Source organism: Mya arenaria, chromosome 14, assembly GCF_026914265.1.
Source record: "Mya arenaria isolate MELC-2E11 chromosome 14, ASM2691426v1".
Taxonomy (NCBI): Eukaryota; Metazoa; Mollusca; class Bivalvia; order Myida; family Myidae; genus Mya; species Mya arenaria.
Genome location: NC_069135.1, coordinates 44,327,261 through 44,345,816, shown reverse-complemented (window position 1 = coordinate 44,345,816; position 18,556 = coordinate 44,327,261). Strand labels below are relative to the sequence as shown.

General features: G+C 37.3%; 1 protein-coding gene across 1 annotated transcript in view; it reads right to left on the bottom strand.

Moving 5' to 3' along the window:
- LOC128216763 (dedicator of cytokinesis protein 4-like) overlaps nt 1-18,556 on the bottom strand; it is a 189,359-nt gene that overhangs the window by 72,293 nt on the left and 98,510 nt on the right. Inside the window, 5 exon segments of the mRNA XM_052923421.1 lie at nt 6,419-6,507; nt 7,187-7,394; nt 10,585-10,685; nt 10,961-11,039; nt 15,065-15,258. Of these exon segments, the coding sequence (XP_052779381.1) occupies nt 6,419-6,507; nt 7,187-7,394; nt 10,585-10,685; nt 10,961-11,039; nt 15,065-15,258 (671 nt within the window).

The following is an 18,556-nucleotide window of genomic DNA, read 5'->3' as shown; positions in this document are numbered from 1 at the left end:
CAATTGCAACCATGGCCCCCCCCCCCCCCCCCCAGGTCCAGGGTATACCGGGGATAGCCTGGGCTGTGTTTTTATCTTCCAGGTGGCCCTGCAGTGCCAGGTAAATGCAGTGGTTTTGTCTCTGCGCAAAAAATAGCGGGGGAATGGGCCTTACCGTGCATGGTATTTGGCGGGGATGTTACCAGCAGTTTGTCCCCGTAGGACTTTACCCGGGCATGGCTTAACCGAAAGTCAAAGTCCCCACTATTCCCGGACCTGGGGGGTGGAGGTGGGTAAAATTTAAATTGACTGGTGCATTAGATATGAAGCACTGTTTCCTTTTCTGATCTATCTGAAAATATTATTTCAAACCTATTCAAAAAATCCTGCTTGACATTACTTAATTGCACTACAATTTTTTGCAAACATTAAAAAATACCTGAGACTTCGCTATTACGGCTGTAGAATGAGAATCTTATAAGGAAAAATAAAAAATCAAGTATGCACTTCAAAGTATGAGCAAATGTATGAGTCTCAAAGAAATACTAAATAGCCAAGCTTGAAAACAAAATACCAGTATATCAGACATTAGCAAGGTATCTGGTATTATAGAATAAATGAGTTGTATGTCCAACAATTGCCTTCCCTTATTTTGTTTTATTTGTTGATTATTTACTGTGAAACCCTACCTTAATTAAAATTCGTCTGTGGCAAATAAATTGCTGCATTCATTATGAGAACATTTTACTCTAACTCCAGTCTCGGGGAAATTTCTGCATCCTCCCCACTCCACCCCCCATCATTTTTAAATAGCCTCAAGCCAAAGATAAATTCAGACATTATTATAATTTAAAACCTGTTTAAACCCTTTAGCAACTAGGCCCAGCAGGGGTTTTCTTTCTCACAATTTACCAGAAATTTACACTTTCATATTTTTTTTATTTCTCTATGAAATATATTCCAACATGAAACAATGAACTTGAAATGTTGAAACAATAGTAACACTGGAAGCAGAAATGCTCCCTGGTAGAAGACCACTGGTAGCATTATTATACACAAGTTGGAAAAAATCATAACATGGAACGATATGAGCAGGCTTGGAAATTAAATTTTCAGCAATGAAATAAAAAAGCAGCAATTGAATTCACAAATATCAGTAGAAGAGGAAAGTTCCAGTTTACCCTGATTATGGATCTTCAAACCTTTTATAATGTCACAGACATATATCCATAAAGCTTCATTTCCATCTCTGTAGAACATTCCAAGATAACAAGCACAGGTTGTTGAAAATATAAGGTAAGGTCAGATAACTAAATAAGCATGCAGGGTAGAATTATTGTTCTATGGTAATACACTTCCTGTCATTGCCATCTACTTTCGTACCAAATTTCATTTGAATCCCTCAAGAACATTAGATATAGCCCGGACAAGCACCAATATATGTAAAGGATAGCATTATGAGTCTTTGGTACTGAACTTCCTTAAATCCATCTATCTGCATTCCAAGTTTCACTTCAATCCCTTGAGTACTTCCAGACAAGCACCAAGTGTAAAAAAATATCAGGTAAAGGGAAGGTATTTAAGGGAAGATAATTTTAAACACTTGCAGGGCTGTGTCATGGTTTCTCATGGACTGAACTTCATCTCCTTGCCATCTATCTATATTTGTAGTTTCATTCCAATACCTTTAGTACTTTCCAAGATATTACCATCAAAACCCCCATTTGCAGAAACTTTCAGATGAAAGGGAAGTTTCAGAGGAGATAAGAAAAAAATGCAGGGCAGGATTATGGTACTGCACTTTTATCTAAATTTCAAGTTTCATTTTAATCTTTTTAGTATTTTCAAAGATATGGCCTGGACAATAACCTATTATAACAAAAACAAGAGGGCCATGATGAAAAACATACCGGTCAAACATGTTGCCTGGATAATCACTGACAGGACTTGTCACAGTTGCTTGCACACTGTCAGGCCTTGTCACAGTTTCCTACACACTGACAGGACTTGTCGATTGACAGCACACTGACAGAATTTTGTTCAGTTGCCTGCACACTGACAGGACTTGATGATTGACTGGACACTGACAGGACTTGATTCTCATACCTGCACACTGACAGGACTTGATGATTAACTGCTCTCTGACAGAATTTGATTCTCATATCTGCACACTGACAGGATTTTGTTCAGTTGCCTGCACATTGACAGGACTTGATAATTGACTGCACACTGACAGCACTTGGAACAGATACCTGCACACTGACAGGACTTTTTTCAGTTGCCTGCACACTGACAGGACTTTGTTCAATTGCCTGCAAACTGACAGGACTTTGTTCAATTGCCTGCACACTGACTAAACTATGTTGAATTGCTTGCACACTGAAAATACTTTTAGTATAGATACACAAACAACTGACAGGACTTTGTTCAATTGCCTGCGACCTGACAAAACTATGTTTAATTGCTTGCACACTCAAAGAACTTTTAGTATAGATACACAAACAACTGACAGGACTTTGTTCAATTGCCTGCACACTGACAAAACTATGTTGAATTGCTTGCACACTCAAAGAACTTTTAGTATAGATACACAAACAACTGACAGGACTTTGTTCAATTGCCTGCACACTGACAAAACTATGTTAATTGCTTGCACACTGAAAGAACTTTTAGTATAGATACACAAACAACTGACAGGACTTTGTTCAATTGCCTGCGACCTGACAAAACTATGTTTAATTGCTTGCACACTCAAAGAACTTTTAGAATAGATACACAAACAACAAACAGTGCACCATCAATAAAATCAATCAACTGCCTTAAGCTCTAAAATCAAATAGCAGTACTTATTCACTTTCTATTATTGCTTCTTCCATCTAGGACAGCATCACATTCCTACAAATAATGTTAATAAAGTTTGTCTGTATAAGGCTTATTCACTATCCACAGAGAAGATAAGATTGTAACTTAGAATAATCTACATGAAGTTTACAATATACAACATGAAGTTCAATGGAAAAGTCTGATTATTAAATTTATCATTGAGTAAAAATGAAATTTCTTCTGAAGAATAAAGTGTATAATAATTGTTTTTAATCTATGAACCTAAAAAAAGAACAATAATTACCTTAGAGACTTCATAAAATATAAAATCTATTCCCTTGTTAGTAAAAACTAGAACTGTAAGCCAAAGGCTAACGAATACCCCCAACCCTTCCCTGTCTAGGTTGTTTGCCCTGGCCTTAGTTATGGTATCATTAGAAAGCACAAGGCAATAATACAGGTGCACAAAATCACATATACAAAGGTTCACATCATGGTGATGGATAGCTGAAAGTTTGAGAAAAATATATTGAAAAATGACAAAGGAGTAGGCCACCAAAGCGAATATTGTAACAAATTTAAGGCCTGTATGCACCTAACTTCAGGACTTTTGATGGTCTTTTTAAGGACAAAATCAATTAAAGGTCTTTTTAAGGCCATGCAAACATTCTGATTAATACAGGTGCACCAAATCACATATTCAACAGTTCATATCATGGTCATTGACATCTGAAAGTTTGAAAAAGATTTATAGAAAAAATGAGAAAAAATGACCAAGGATTAGGCTAGACAAAGCTGTATAATTTTTGCCTATTTTAACTTATTCAGGGGCCATAATTGGAAACATGATCATGTGATTCCAACCACAATCACAGGGGCAAATGTTCTCACCATGGCTAAAAGTTTGAAAAAGATTCATTCAAAAATGACGAAGGAGTAGGACGAACAAAACTAATTTTACCCAATTTAACTCATTAAGGGGCCACAACTCCACTCAGGATCATGTGACTCCCACCAAATTCATGGAGGCAAAGGTTTACATCATGGCCATTAATATTTGAAAGTTTGAAAAAGATTTGCTCAATAGCTTCAAAGAAGAATCCTGGACAAAGCTAATTTTGCCCAATTTAACTCATTAAGGGGCCACAACTCCACTCAGGATCATGCGACTCTGACCAAATCCACGGAGGCACAGGTTTACATCATGGTCATTAATATTTGAAAGTTTGAAAAAGATTTGTTCAATAACGACAAAGATGAATCCCGGACAAAAAAAAAACAGACGGACAGACGGACAGACGGACAGACAGACAGACAGACGGACAGACGGACAACCCGATTCCAGTATACCCCCCCCAAACTTTGTTTTGGGGGGTATAATAAAAAGTAGTGAAATATCCAACAAAAGGGAGACCATATAGCAAGACTTGCTGCCCTTGTTTCAAGAGTAAGCTTTACATAACTATCAAATTTTAACAAAATGTATTTATAATGAACTTGTAACCCACGGGGTGAGTCCAATTTTTCTCCAGGGGCATAATTTGAATAAACATGGTAGATAACCAATAGGCAATGTTACACACCAAATATTTAAGCACTAGGCCTTATAGTACTTGCCAAAACAAGTTTTGTAATTTTTCCTTTAAGTTGACATGGCAATTAGAGTTCTGCATATAATTCATTTCTTTGAACAACTCCTATGAAGTTTAATTAAAATTGTCCAACCAGTTAAGGAGAAGATGATAATTATAATAAATTGTTGACACTTTTTCTTAAGGTTGCCATGGCAACCAGAGTTCCGCATGGAATTCATTTCTTTGAACAATTCTGAAAAAGCACCAACCAAGGATCATTCCTATGAAGTTGCATTAAAATTGTCCAAGCGGTTTAGGAGAAGATGATGGTTATAACCAGTTGTTGATGCTTTTCCTTCAGGTTGCCATGGCAACCAGAGTTCAGCATGAAATTCATTTCTTTGAACAATTTTGAAAAAAGCCCCAACCAAGGATCATTCCTATGTTGTTTCATTAAAATTGTCCGAGGGGTTTAGGAAAAGAAGACTTTGTGCTGAGGTGAGCTTAAATATGCCGCCGCCGACAAAAGTAACCCCTATATGTCGTCTTTTCAGGCGACACAATAAAAGTAGCTAGCAGTGAGGCCACTTAAACTTTGACACACCGATAATGAATTAGTGTTATGTATGACACAACTACTTTGTAGTGAGACTGGCAGGCTAAACCTGAGTCCATTCAACATAATCAAGTAAATCAATTTCTTAAACATTAAATTGATGATGTATACTACCAAACTAATGATTTCATATTACCTGCTGTCAGATTTTCTGTGATTTTTCTTCTCTACTGTACATTTGCTGTCACTTAACACAGCCGCTCTTCGATATTGCAGACTCTTGATGCGAACCATGGTGTTAGCTACACACAATGTCACTGTACTAATCACATTCAAATTTCACTTGTAACAAGTGTGGCATTTGATTGTGTGTCTTAATTTACCCATTTATAACTTCTCTTTGAAATTTACATTATAACCGTGGCCATTTGGAAACAGTATTTCTATTTCCTAGTTGCCAAAATATCATTTTCATATGTATTTGGTCATGAAAATAGTTTTCATGAATAACATAACTAAGGTTCTAATGGCAGTTTTTTCCCCTCATTTCAACAACATTTATCTATGTCAGCACTATCCCATCTTCTATGTCAGCACTATCCCATCTTCTATGTCAGCACTACCCCATTTTAAAACACTTTTATTTGCATGTGAACTAATAAAACAAAGTTCAAACAGATTCTAATTTGCAGCTATTTTCTTTGTGTCTTCAGATTTGCTGATCAAACAAACAATTTTGTTTAAAAAAGTTCCAAATATATATAGTTCAGCCAACTAGCACCCAAGTATGTATTTAGTATAAATCTTCAGTCACAAGAATTTTTTTTTATTCTGAATGAATGAGTATAGACAGATATCTATACGTCCAACATTAAGAGCCATCAAACCACATCATGATGATTTCAAACATCTTGATATACACATGTAATGCTAAGTTCACAAAACCTTAATCTCCTTCAAAAATCTTACATCTAAAAATGTAGTTTTTATTGACTACAATTGAATTTACTACTATTACCTATCTAATCAATTTGCCAACCGAAAATTAAATAAACTCTTGTCAAATCAAGCCATGCTTAACTCCTAAAATTTTGTAAGTGTCTTTTTGAAAACGCTATTCTATATTTTTCAACGCTTAAAAGAAGATCCACAGAATTCCATTCATGCACAAATAGTATTTCCTATAATACAATAAATGGTTGTCAAGGGAATCAATTTGACAACTCTACACCCTATTATCTAGGGTAAACAAACACTATAACCAAACACAGCTCTGAAATTGATCCCTAAATTATTGAACTTCTGAATTATGGGTCATCTTAAGTTTAGTGGACATTAAGATCAACTGATGGAGGGCCATATGAAAGACAAACAGATTTAATTTGGTTAATGTTCTTTAAGTAAATCAACCTTAAAAGATTAACGAAACCAATAGTAGACATTATGATCAACCTTTATGTCAACTGGCCAGGAACCCCAGACTTACATTTGGTGGAAGAGATTTTTGTAGTTTTCATCTCCGGAATGTTGCTGGGTTAATAACTCATCCAGTCTTTCAATCAGAGCTCCCTCAACCTGCACAAGAAACGTGCCACTTTTAAACACAAACACACATATTGAATTTTACTCTTCTATATGAAAATTGACTATAAATAGTTTTTTTAAAATATTTACAGTAATTGCCTTAGATTTCATACTGAGCATAAAATGCTGTTCATTTTGCATCAGTTAGACTCAGCCTTGTGATGTCATCGTAAATTTCATTTCTGCTATCTGCCATTTTTAGTGCGATGTCATTTGACCAATGGTAAACAATGTTTTGAATATCAGATGTTTCTTTTCAAAGACGTTAAATGACAAAAACTTTTTTTGTTTTGTTATTTTAACGGAAATTTTTAATTTCTGCAATTAAAACAAACAGTGAAAAAGGTTTTTATAAATATTATTTCTTATTTTTTATGGGCTGTTTGAACCCTCATGTTTTTTTCAAATTTCCCAAAAAGGGTTAGCGAACATTCATACTTCGTAATGCAAGATAATACAAATCCTTATTTGAACTTTACAATGGTAACTCACTTTGATATTCATCTAGAAGACAAGAAGGATGTTTATAACTTGAATTATAAGTTGACATATCAAACTGAAGATCTCACCCTTAACTGGCAGAATTACTTCAATAGCTTTTCAGAATATCAACTGGCATTTTGTAAATGTTCCAATATAAATGTAAAGAAAGACATAACATGGAGCAGACCTGTTCAAAGTTACCATGCTGTCTCTGGTCCCACTCCAGCATGTCCACGATGATGGGCAGAGTGACCTTTCTTACTTCCTGTTCAGGAACGAGGGTGAGTCGCAGGAAAGGCCCAACAAGGTCGGGTATGAAGTTAGCACGGTGAATGCCGAGGGAGTTCCACTGGCTCTCCACCTGGATGCCCATCAACACCCGCATGTCTTGGTACCTGAGTAGGGGAGGTAAGGGGAGGTGAACTCACTTAAACTAGAGCTAACACTGAAGGTGATTAATACCCCGGAATGCCGCCTCTCATTATGATTTATCATTGTATGAAGTTTTATGCTATTCCATCTAGTAGTTTTCAAGTTACTGTCCGGATAAAAGTTTGACAAAAAAAACACAGGAAAAGGCAATAACTCTGTAATTTGCTAAAAAAGTGTAGTGATTACTCTGGACAAGAAAAAAGTAACAAAGGGCAATAACTCTGTACTTGGCTGAAATAGAATTGTGGTTCCTGTACACTACACTTCCTCTCATTATGATCTATCACTGTATGAAGAGATATTAAATTCCATCCAATAGTTTTCAAGTTATGCACCGTAAAAGGAAAAGTAACAAAGGGCAGTAACTCTGTAATTTGCTGATATAGAATTGTTGTTCCTGTACACTGCACTCCCTCTCATTATGATCTATCACTGTATGAAGTTTTATTAAATTCCATCCAATGGTTTTCAAGTTATGCTCCGGACAAAAAAAAGTAACAGAGGGCAGTAACTCTGTAATTAGCTGAAATAGAATTGCTGTCCATGTACACTGCACTCCCTCTCATTATGATCTATCACTGTACGAAGTTTCATTAAGTTCAATCCAATAGTTTTCAAGTTATGCTCCGGACAAAAAAAAGTAACAGAGGGCAGTAACTCTGTAATTAGCTGAAATAGAATTGCTGTCCATGTACACTGCACTCCCTCTCAGTATGATTTAGCACTGTATGAAGTTTTATTAATTCCATCCAATAATTTTCAAGTTATGCTACGGGCAAGAAAAAGTAACAAAGGGCACTAACTCTGTAATCGGCTGAAATTGAATTGTGGTTTCTGTACACTGCACTCCCTCTCATTATGATCTATCACTGTATGAAGTTTTATTAAATTCCATGCAATGGTTTTCAAGTTATGCTCCAGACAAGAAAAAAGTAACAAAGAGCAGTAACTCTGTAATAAGCTGAAATAGAGTTATGGTTCTTGTGCACTGCACTTCCTCTCATTGTGCTTTACCATTGTATGAAGTTTTAATATATTCCATCTAGAAGTTTGCAAGTTAATGTCTGGAAAAAAAATTGACAGCAAAAAAAACAAATAAAGGGCAATAACTCAGTAATAAGATAAAGTAGAGTAATGGTTCTTGAAAGTGCACTTCCTCTCATTGTGCTTTACTATTGTATGAAGTTTCAATGAATTCCATCCAGTACTTTTCAAGTTATACTCCGGACAAAAAAAGTAACAAAGAGCAATAACCCAGTAATAAGCAAGAATAGAGTTATGGTTATTGTACACTGCACTTCCTCTCATTATGCTCTATCAATGTATGAAGTTTAATCCAATTCCATCCAGTAGTTTTTAAGTTATGCTCTGGACAAGGAAATTGCAACGGACGGACCGACCGACTGACCACAGGGCGACTCCAATATACCCCCTTCAAACTTCATTTGTCGGGGGTATAATGACAAGCTTGTTTGCTTAGCAGATACCTCAAGTCAGCATAGTTACATCAACAAGCCTGATAAGTCACATAACTAGATTGCTCTGAAAGTGTAAAAAAAGAAATTCTAGCTTTGAAAACAAACCTGACCACTGTCATGATAACCTGTACTAGGCATGTTGGCTGAATGAGGCCTCACACAGTAAATCAAAGGGCTTAAAAAGTTAAAAGGCGTTTGGCCTGCTACGTATGTCTAGCGTTTAGCGTGGATAGTCATCAATATCTAAAGATAGTCTATGCATGCTCATGAATTCCTTCACAAATATTTTTATGCTGATACTCAATTAAATCAAAACCATGGAGTATCAGTCACTTGAAACATTGATTTAAAAAAGAATGGAGTAATACGCATTTGCAATTGCATATGAAACCTTATCTGGAACTTTGGTTTTACAAATAATGCACTGCCACAGATCAAGCATTTTGGCATTTTTAGGTAAAATCTACTCTACAAACATGACTGAGTTGTATTTATTTTTTTAATTTACTACCATGTTATGCCCGCTATAAAATCAAAAGCATCAAGGTTACTTTGAACTTAAACGTACTGGCCTGAAAATCAATACAGGTCATCCACTAGTAATAACCAACTAGCATACCAAGTATGAAGTTCCTGGGTACTTTAGTTATTGAGCAGGAACCATTTCTCCACCTCAAGGTCACCTTGATCATGGGGTTTTGACCTACTGCTCCCCAAATCAATAGGGGGTCATCTACTCTTCATAACTAACTGGCATACAAAGTATGAAGATCCTGAGTGCAAGTGTTCTTAAGTTATTGAGCGGGAATCGTTTTTCACCTCAAGGTCACTGCAACCTTAATATTTTAGTGTCATCTACTAGTCATGCATGACCAACTGGTATACCAAGGATGAAGTTCTTAGACACTATATAAGGATCTTGAGTTATTGAGCAGAAACCCTTTTTCACGTCAAGGTCACCATGACTTTGACCTTTAACCTTTTGATCTCAAAATCAATAAGGGTCATCTACTGGTCATGATCAACCTGCATACCAAGTATTAAGTTCCTGAATCTTAGAGTTCTCAAATAGTTGAGTAGAATTGAAGTGTGAGGTATAGACTGACTGACTGAAAAACGTCCAAAATATAAACACAGATATATACATGAATGAATTTGATTTAGGACACTTTCATTTTAAAACTATTTGCATTTATATTGCATTTTCTAACTCGTCCATATTAAAATTATTGTGTTTTCTATGATTTTAATTGCGCTATTTTGCAAAAAGGCAGCTTATTTGCACTATATTAACTGCACAACATATTTTGAATACTCATTCCAGTGCTACTCCACTTTTAGCAATCTACTCGTGCAGAACGCAGCCAGCTGTATATTAGAGCAGATTGGTAATGTAAATAAGGTTTAAACCACAGCTGATTTAACCAACAGACAAGACAAGGTGATGCCTACATATCCCACACCTCTTCATGGTGAAGGTATAACAAGCAATGCAGGAGGTGAGACCAATAAATCAAACATCAGTTAAGTTATCACAATGGTCAGCTTATTCATCTTACTATTGGACAGACAATAGAAATTTAATTAAACCTGCATATCAGTTTTAATCAAGTCAATATTTAAACAGTCAATGACAAGTAATGTTTGGTGATGCTGTGAGAGTGTAGTTGCTGACCTGTCTCTGAACTTCTCTGCCTTGGCATGTGAGTACTGGTCTAGTTGGAGACCGGGCTGGGTGATGAAAGACACTGCCAGGTTGAAGTATACATTCCACACCTTAACAGCAAACATACATTATAGCAGGTGAATTCTAGAAATAAGCCCTCAAGTGAACTCATCTGCTTTCAATGACAGTACAATACTATACTAACATTTATTGATAAATGATATTTCAAATTATGCAATTCCCTTCAAACAATCTTTGTCAGAATGAACATTTTTACTTGTTACTAATACTAATATAAAATGACAACTGAGTACAATCTACATTAATATATTCACTTATTGGTAATCTAGCAAATAAATGATGAATATGACTTGCATTTCCTCACCTCTGTGTTAAACCTCTCCTCAGTCAGAAACTTGTCTGTTAGAGCATTGGAAAAGTAGGCCATAGAATTGAATATAACACTGAAAATAAAACCATGCATTGTCACTGTGGACCAAACATTGTCACAGAGGGCCAAACATTATCACTGTGAAACAAGTATAGTCACTGTGGAGAACCAAGCATTGTAACTGTGGACCAAGCATTGTCACTGTGGGTCAAGCATTGTCACTGTGGACCAAGCATTGTCACTGTGGGCCAAGCATTGTCACTGTGGGCCAAACATTATCACTGGGAAACAAGTATAGTCACTGTGGAGAACCAAGCATTGTCACTGTGGAGAACTAAGCATTGTCACTGTGGACCAAGCATTGTCAGTGTGGAACAAGCATTGTCACTGTGGAGAACCAAGCATTGTAACTGTGGACCAAGTACTGCCATTGTGGACTAAGCATTGTCAATGTGGACCAAACATTGTCACTGTGGACCAAACATTGTCACTGTGATCCAAACATTGTCACTGTGGAACAAGTATTGTCACTGTGGAGAACCAAGCATTGTAATTGTGGACCAAGCATTGTCACTGTGGACCAAGCATTGTCACTGTGGAACAAGTATTGCCACTGTGGACCAAACATTGTCACTGTGATCCAACCAGTGTCACTGTTGACCAAGCATTGTCACTGTGGAACAAGCATTGTCACTGTGGACCAAGCATTGTCACTGTGGAACAAGTATTGCCACTGTGGACCAAACATTGTCACTGTGATCCAAACATTGTAACTGTGGACCAAGCATTGTCAGTGTTGCACAAGCACTGTCAGTGTGGACCAAGCATTGTCACTGTGGACCAAACATTGCCACTGTGGACCAAGCATTGTCATTGTGGACCAAGTATTGTCAGTGTGACCCAAGCACTGTCACTGTGGACCAAGTATTGCCACTGTGGACCAAGCATTGTCACTGTTGAACAAGTATTGTCACTGTGGACCAAGCATTGTCACTGTGGACCAAGTATTGTAACTGTGGAACAAGTATTGCCACTGTGGACCAAGCATTGCCACTGTGGACCAAGCATTGTAACTGTGGAACAAGTATTGCCACTGTGGAACAAGTATTGTCACTGTGGACCAAACATTGTCAGTGGTGCACAAGCACTGTCAGTGTGGACCAAGCATTGTCACTGTGGACCAAACATTGCCACTGTGGACCAAGCATTGTCACTGTGGACCAAGTATTGTCAGTGTGACCCAAGCACTGTCACTGTGGAACAAGTATTGCCACTGTGGACCAAGCATTGTCACTGTGGAACAAGTATTGTCCCTGTGGACCAAACATTGTCACTATAGACCAAGTATTTTAATTGTGGAACAAGTATTGCCACTGTGGACCAAGCATTGTCACTGTGGACCAAGCATTGTAACTGTGGACCAAACATTGCCACTGTGGACCAAGCATTGTCACTGTGGACCAAACATTGCCACTGTTGACCAAGCATTGTCACTGTGGACCAAGTATTGTCAGTGTGACCCAAGCACTGTCACTGTGGACAAGTATTGCCACTGTGGACCAAGCATTGTCACTGTGGAACAAGTATTGTCTCTGTGGACCAAGCATTGTCACTGTGGACCAAGTATTGCCACTGTGGAACAAGTATTGTCACTGTGGACCAAGCATTGTCACTGTGGACCATACATTGTAACTGTGGAACAAGTATTGCCACTGTGGACCAAGCATTGTCACTGTGGACCAAGCATTGTAACTGTGGAACAAGTATTGCCACTGTGGAACAAGTATTGTCACTGTGGACCAAACATTTTCACTGTGAAACAAGTATTGCCACTGTGGACCAAGCATTGTCACTGTGATCCAAACATTGTCACTGTGGAACAAGAATTGCCACTGTGGAACAAGCTTTGTCACTGTTGACCAAACATTTTCACTGTGGGCCAAACATTGTCACTGTGGAACAAGTATTGTGTGGAACAAGTATTGCAACCTTGGACCAAACGTTTTCATTGTGGGCCAAACATTGTCACTGTGGACCAAGCATTGTCACTGTGGAACAAGTATTGCCACTGTGGACCAAGCATTGTCACTGTGATCCAAACATTGTCACTGTAAAACAAGTATTGCCACAGTGGACCAAGAATTGTCACTATGGACCAAACATTTTCACTGTGGGCCAAACATTGTCACTGTGGAACAATCATTGTCACTGTGGAACAAGCATTGTCATTGTGGAACAAGTATTGCCACTGTGGACCAAACGTTTTCACTGTGGGCCAAACATTGTCACTGTGGAACAAGCATTGTCATTGTGGAACAAGTATTGTCATTGTGGAACAAGTATTGCAACTGTGGACCAAACGTTTTCACTGTGGGCCAAACATTGTCACTGTGGAACAAGCATTGTCATTGTGGAACAAGTATTGCCACTGTGGACCAAGCATTGTTACTGTGATCCATACATTGTCAATGTAAAACAAGTATTGCCACTGTGGACCAAACATTGTCACTGTGGAACAAGTATTGTCACTGTGGAGAACCAAGCATTGTAACTGTGGACCAAGCATTGTCAGTGTGGCCCAAGCACTGTCACTGTGGAACAAGCATTGTCACTGTGGACCAAGCATTGTCACTGTGGACCAAACATTGCCACTGTGGACCAAGCATTGTCACTGTGGACCATACATTGCCACTGTGGACCAAACATTGCCACTGTGGACCAAGCATTGTCACTGTGGACCATGAAATGTCACTGTGGACCAAGCATTGTCACTGTGGACCAAGCATTGTCACTGTGATAGGCCTTTCTTTAGCATTTAAGATTTTTTTAAGCATTGTACCATAGAACCATTGTACAATTCCATAAAGGTTGTGTGCTAAAATCACTTCCATGTTGTTGTTTTTTATGTCAATTCTACAAGCACATTCAAATTTGTTGAAAACTTGACTGCTGGAACTCGAAATGTTTGCAAAGGTGTGTAGAACTGCACAATTTGATGCTTAAAATGCAATTTGAGTACAGATTCAGTAAAAAAAACCTGGAAGAATGGCATTTTTGGCCAAAACACCTTAAAATGGTGCTTGGATGACAGACAGTTCCACTGGAAAGCCTGACAGATTGAGCTAGTTTTGGGTGATTTAAATGGAGGATTTATCAAAAAAAGAAGTAACAGATTAACTTGACTGTTCTCCTAAAATCAAAGCACCAATGGTGCTGGTAGACTGGGGAAATGCTATAGTGGGTGTCAACAGTAATGAAGATTGACATATTGCTAGTGAATGTCACTCATTGTATGCAGAATTCACAGACCAATCATTTTAACAAATCTTTTGTAACACTATGATACACTATCACACAGTTTTTCTATTAGAACCATACTTCTTGCACAAAACAAACTTCAACAGTTCTGTTGTTCAAATTTCAATTATTGTTGACCTCATCTCACAATCACCTCCTCAATTCTTTGCATCATCATAATCAGTCTCAACACCAACTTTACCATTCCACCAGTCTCTCTGCACTTTCAGTTCTTTAATTAAAAGTTTTATTTACATCCAGCATCTGAGCATTGTTAAAAATGCTCTCACTGAAGGTTAAAAATACCCCTCATAAATGTTAGTGTTCAAGATTTAGCAAATTTTGGTATAATTCTGTAAGCATTGAGCTTACAAGTAAATCACTGACTATACAAGCTGCTCCACAGCATAATGCAAGAGCATCGCAAGTGAATGCTAATGCTTGTAGTAGATCAAAATAACTATGGGCTTGCTGTACATAAAGTGTATAGACATTGGTAGCATATGAACATGTATAAAACAATTTCCAAGTAATGGTTAAAGTTTTAGCAACATCTTCCACTGGAACTGCTGCCAAACACAATAGCAGACACCAGTTCCATGACAAAAATGAGTATCAAGTCAATTGAAAAGTGGAAATGCCAACTTGCCCATTAAGCTTTAAACAGATGCTGAAGCCAGGGCGAGAAGAAAAGCCTCCTTATTTTTCAAATGGTTGAGCTAAAAATTAACACTCTTGTTGTTTAAGGGACCCTACTCGAAACTGCTATAACAATATCTCGTTCAAACACCAACTACTTACTGATTTGTAACCATCCTCATCACAGCCCAGTCCTTAGGAAAGATATCTGGGTTGACAAGCACCCTGAACACCCCCAGAATGTGCATGAGGAAGTCTCTAAGATCTTGGCCACGGTGAAGAATGTGCAGCAGGGCCTCATAGTGTTCATTCTCCATAAGGCGCAACAGCTCTAGCAGGCATGCAATCAGGGCACCCTGAAAGAATCCCATCAGTATTTTCCAAAATATGCCCTAAAAAAACACCAACTATGAAAAAAATGGTACAGGGGAGATAATTTAATAAATATGCATGATAGGATTATGGTTTTTCTGCACATGAATTTTAACTTTTAAATTCTTTTAAATTCCAATCAGACTCAAATTTATTCCTTGGTGAATATTGATGGCACATAAAACACATAGTTGTTGCTTTTTTACTGCCAGACTGTTAATGCATCACATATCACGTTTCCTCTTATTGTTTACAATAAGGTAGGACTTCTAAAAAAGGCAATTTGCTGGTCTGGACTGATTTTGTAGTTACTGAATATGACTACAAAATTGGTTAGAAAAATGTTGTTGTTTTATTAATTTCGGTCCAAAATGGCTAAGTCAATAGCAAAAACAGAAATTGAAATATTCAAACAGTGTCATACCACATCCTTAACTACCAAGGGACATCTTATTGTAGCTAGGGTGCAATAGCCTTGAGGGCAATTATTGTCTGTATTTATTGACTTTGCTGTTTTTATTTATAATACATCAAAGTGATGTCAGATTCACTGTCTTTTTCTGTGGAAACAATCATCACACTTCTGCTACGAAAATCCATTATCACTATTTTATTAAAGAAATAGTCATTGTTAATCAACGAAAGCATTAAAATTCCAAATTAATTAACCTAGTCATGCTCTAATATCAACAGCGACACACTTGATTAACTGCAAAGTCTGAAAGCGGAGAAGCGCCGCTTACGTCATTTTAAGAAAATGTGATGAAAAATTCATGCCGATATCAAACTTATATAAGACCTGAATAGTCATATAGATATATAACTGTTAATTAAAGTTTTTCAGTTGAATGTTGATCCACTGTAGTAGCATTATGCAAATAAATTATAACACTGTTTCCCTTTTTGTCGTCTGACCGCTTTTCGCTGGTCGCAATTAATAACAATCGCAGTGATCCTTGGTAGAAATGCTGCAGAATTTGATTTGATGTTGGCAGGGCGGGACCGGTTGAGGTTTCATACTTTTAGAAGCCCTGCAATAAGGTTGGGTCTATAAGTAAACCCAAACCTTATTGCAGGGATTCTGAAAGTTTGGAACCTCAATTATGATGTTCAGCAGCCTGAGCAGGTGCTCTATAATGTTGCCACCCGATTGCTTTATAACAGAACAAACTGTTTGTTTGAGTTAATAGTTAAGCTAAGCCTTCTTCATGTTTCAGAATCAGGAAATGGACCCACAAAAAGTCTTTTAGCGCATGCACTTTTAATAAAAACATTGCAGTATGGACTTTTTAAGATAATTCAAAGGCAATATCTCTTGACCTACACTTTTTTTCTAAATATTAATGTGAAATATTGTTTAATTAAAAAAAAAAGTTATGATAATTTTTATTAAAATTAAACTCTTTCTGAGTGTAAGAAGTATACAGTAGTACAGCAGTAAATATATATATAACTGCATAAATATTACTTTTTTCCCCAAAGAAACTACATTAATTTACTAATGGCCCAGAAACTGGTGTAAGTGAAAAAGAATAGTAAACAACCTTAAGCTTAAGTACTTACTCACAGGCCAAAGGTGACAATAAAAAAATAACTAAAATAACATCTAGGTACAGAGCAATTATGAAGCATGCTACATGCCAAAATAGTATCAGTGATCAAAGTCTGGGAGGAGTATAATTGTGATATTCTAGGTACAGTAAAACTGTGATTGCTCGAGGATGCCGGGGTCCAAGCCAAAACCTCGAGGGAACCGATGTTTGGAACGGCCTGAGTTTCAATTTTCCAGTCTGTTATCAAATATCTTTCATAATATTTTAAGTTTAAAGTCATCAAACCGACTTTTTACTTCGACACCGATTATGTGTTGCGATGTGGAAAACGCTCATATGTTCAAAGGCTGTTGTATAGGTAAAAGAAAAACAACTGTAAATGAATAAAAAGTATTGTTTATTTTTACAAGAAGCACATTTTCTAAACAAGCAAGATTTAAATATGTCAGTACATATTATGACATTATTTAGATTTAAGTTTTGCAAAATCAAGGATTGATGATTGGCGTCTTGTCTGTCTCGGGAAACTGTTCAAACTCATAATTAACTTTTTTACTCCCTATCAAATTTCCTTTTAACTGTCATTGCAATTTTTACAACTTGCGAAACCACCTAGCATTTGTTTGTTTATTTTGGAACACACGAGATAAAAAGTGAAATTATGACCTCAAGGGAGCCAAATGCATGGTTTTGTGCATGATTTGTGTATTTGGAACCAACTATAGTGCTCGACTCCTTGACTTATATAGGTTTCGATGCAGCGTCAGTATATTTTATATGAAATAGAAGAAAAATGTTTGGGACCAAGCTCCGACCTCAAGGAACCGCCGGTTCTTGAACGAACGCCTGTTTGAACAACCGCAGTTTTACTGTATTTTCAAACTTAGGATTATATTTACGTATGTCAAAATTATAGTTTGAAATCAGACAGGAAGGGCAATGAGAGATCCGGCATTTCTGGTTCAATGCGAAGTAGGTAACAGGTGAAGGGTGAAGCTGATCAGGTCACTGAGTGCATACATACTGGAAGGCAGACATCCCCCTCGTGTGGCTGGTCCTCATGTAAATCTCTCAGTCCATAAAATACCTGCTCCCTGGTGAGCAAACATGCCCCCTTTGTTCCGGGACCGTTGTCTACTGGGCTGTTTGACCAATTTCTGCATGGTGATCCTTCAGAGCCAGGTAAAGCGCCATTTACTTATTGTCCTGTCATTCCTTGTAGACACTCCACTGTGATCATGGTTTAGTTACACCTTGACAGCCACATGTTTCTTGAGTGACTGAGATAAGCAATTCAAGAACTACAAATACCTACATGCTACATTGAAAGTGACAACACTGAAGGCAAAAACAGTACAAGATCTTACCCGAGTGAACAAGCTGTCTGTTGATACATGAAAATGATATTCTGTGAAGACTATAGTTGATGTTTAAATCAGAAACAAGTATCATGGTAATCACATTTCTAGCCAGAGACACTGCCCTCCACATCACTGCCAGCAAAACTCCAGGAGTACAGTCTTATGAGAGGTTCAGTACATTATTAATAAACATTGAGCATTCATCTGTGACATTAGAGCAGGTATATCTACAGTAACTTACACATTATGTTCATCTGTCACATTAGAGCAGGTATATCTACAGTAACTTACACATTATGTTCATCTGTGACATTAGAGCAGGTCTATCTACAGTAACTTACACATTATGTTCATCTGTGACATTAGAG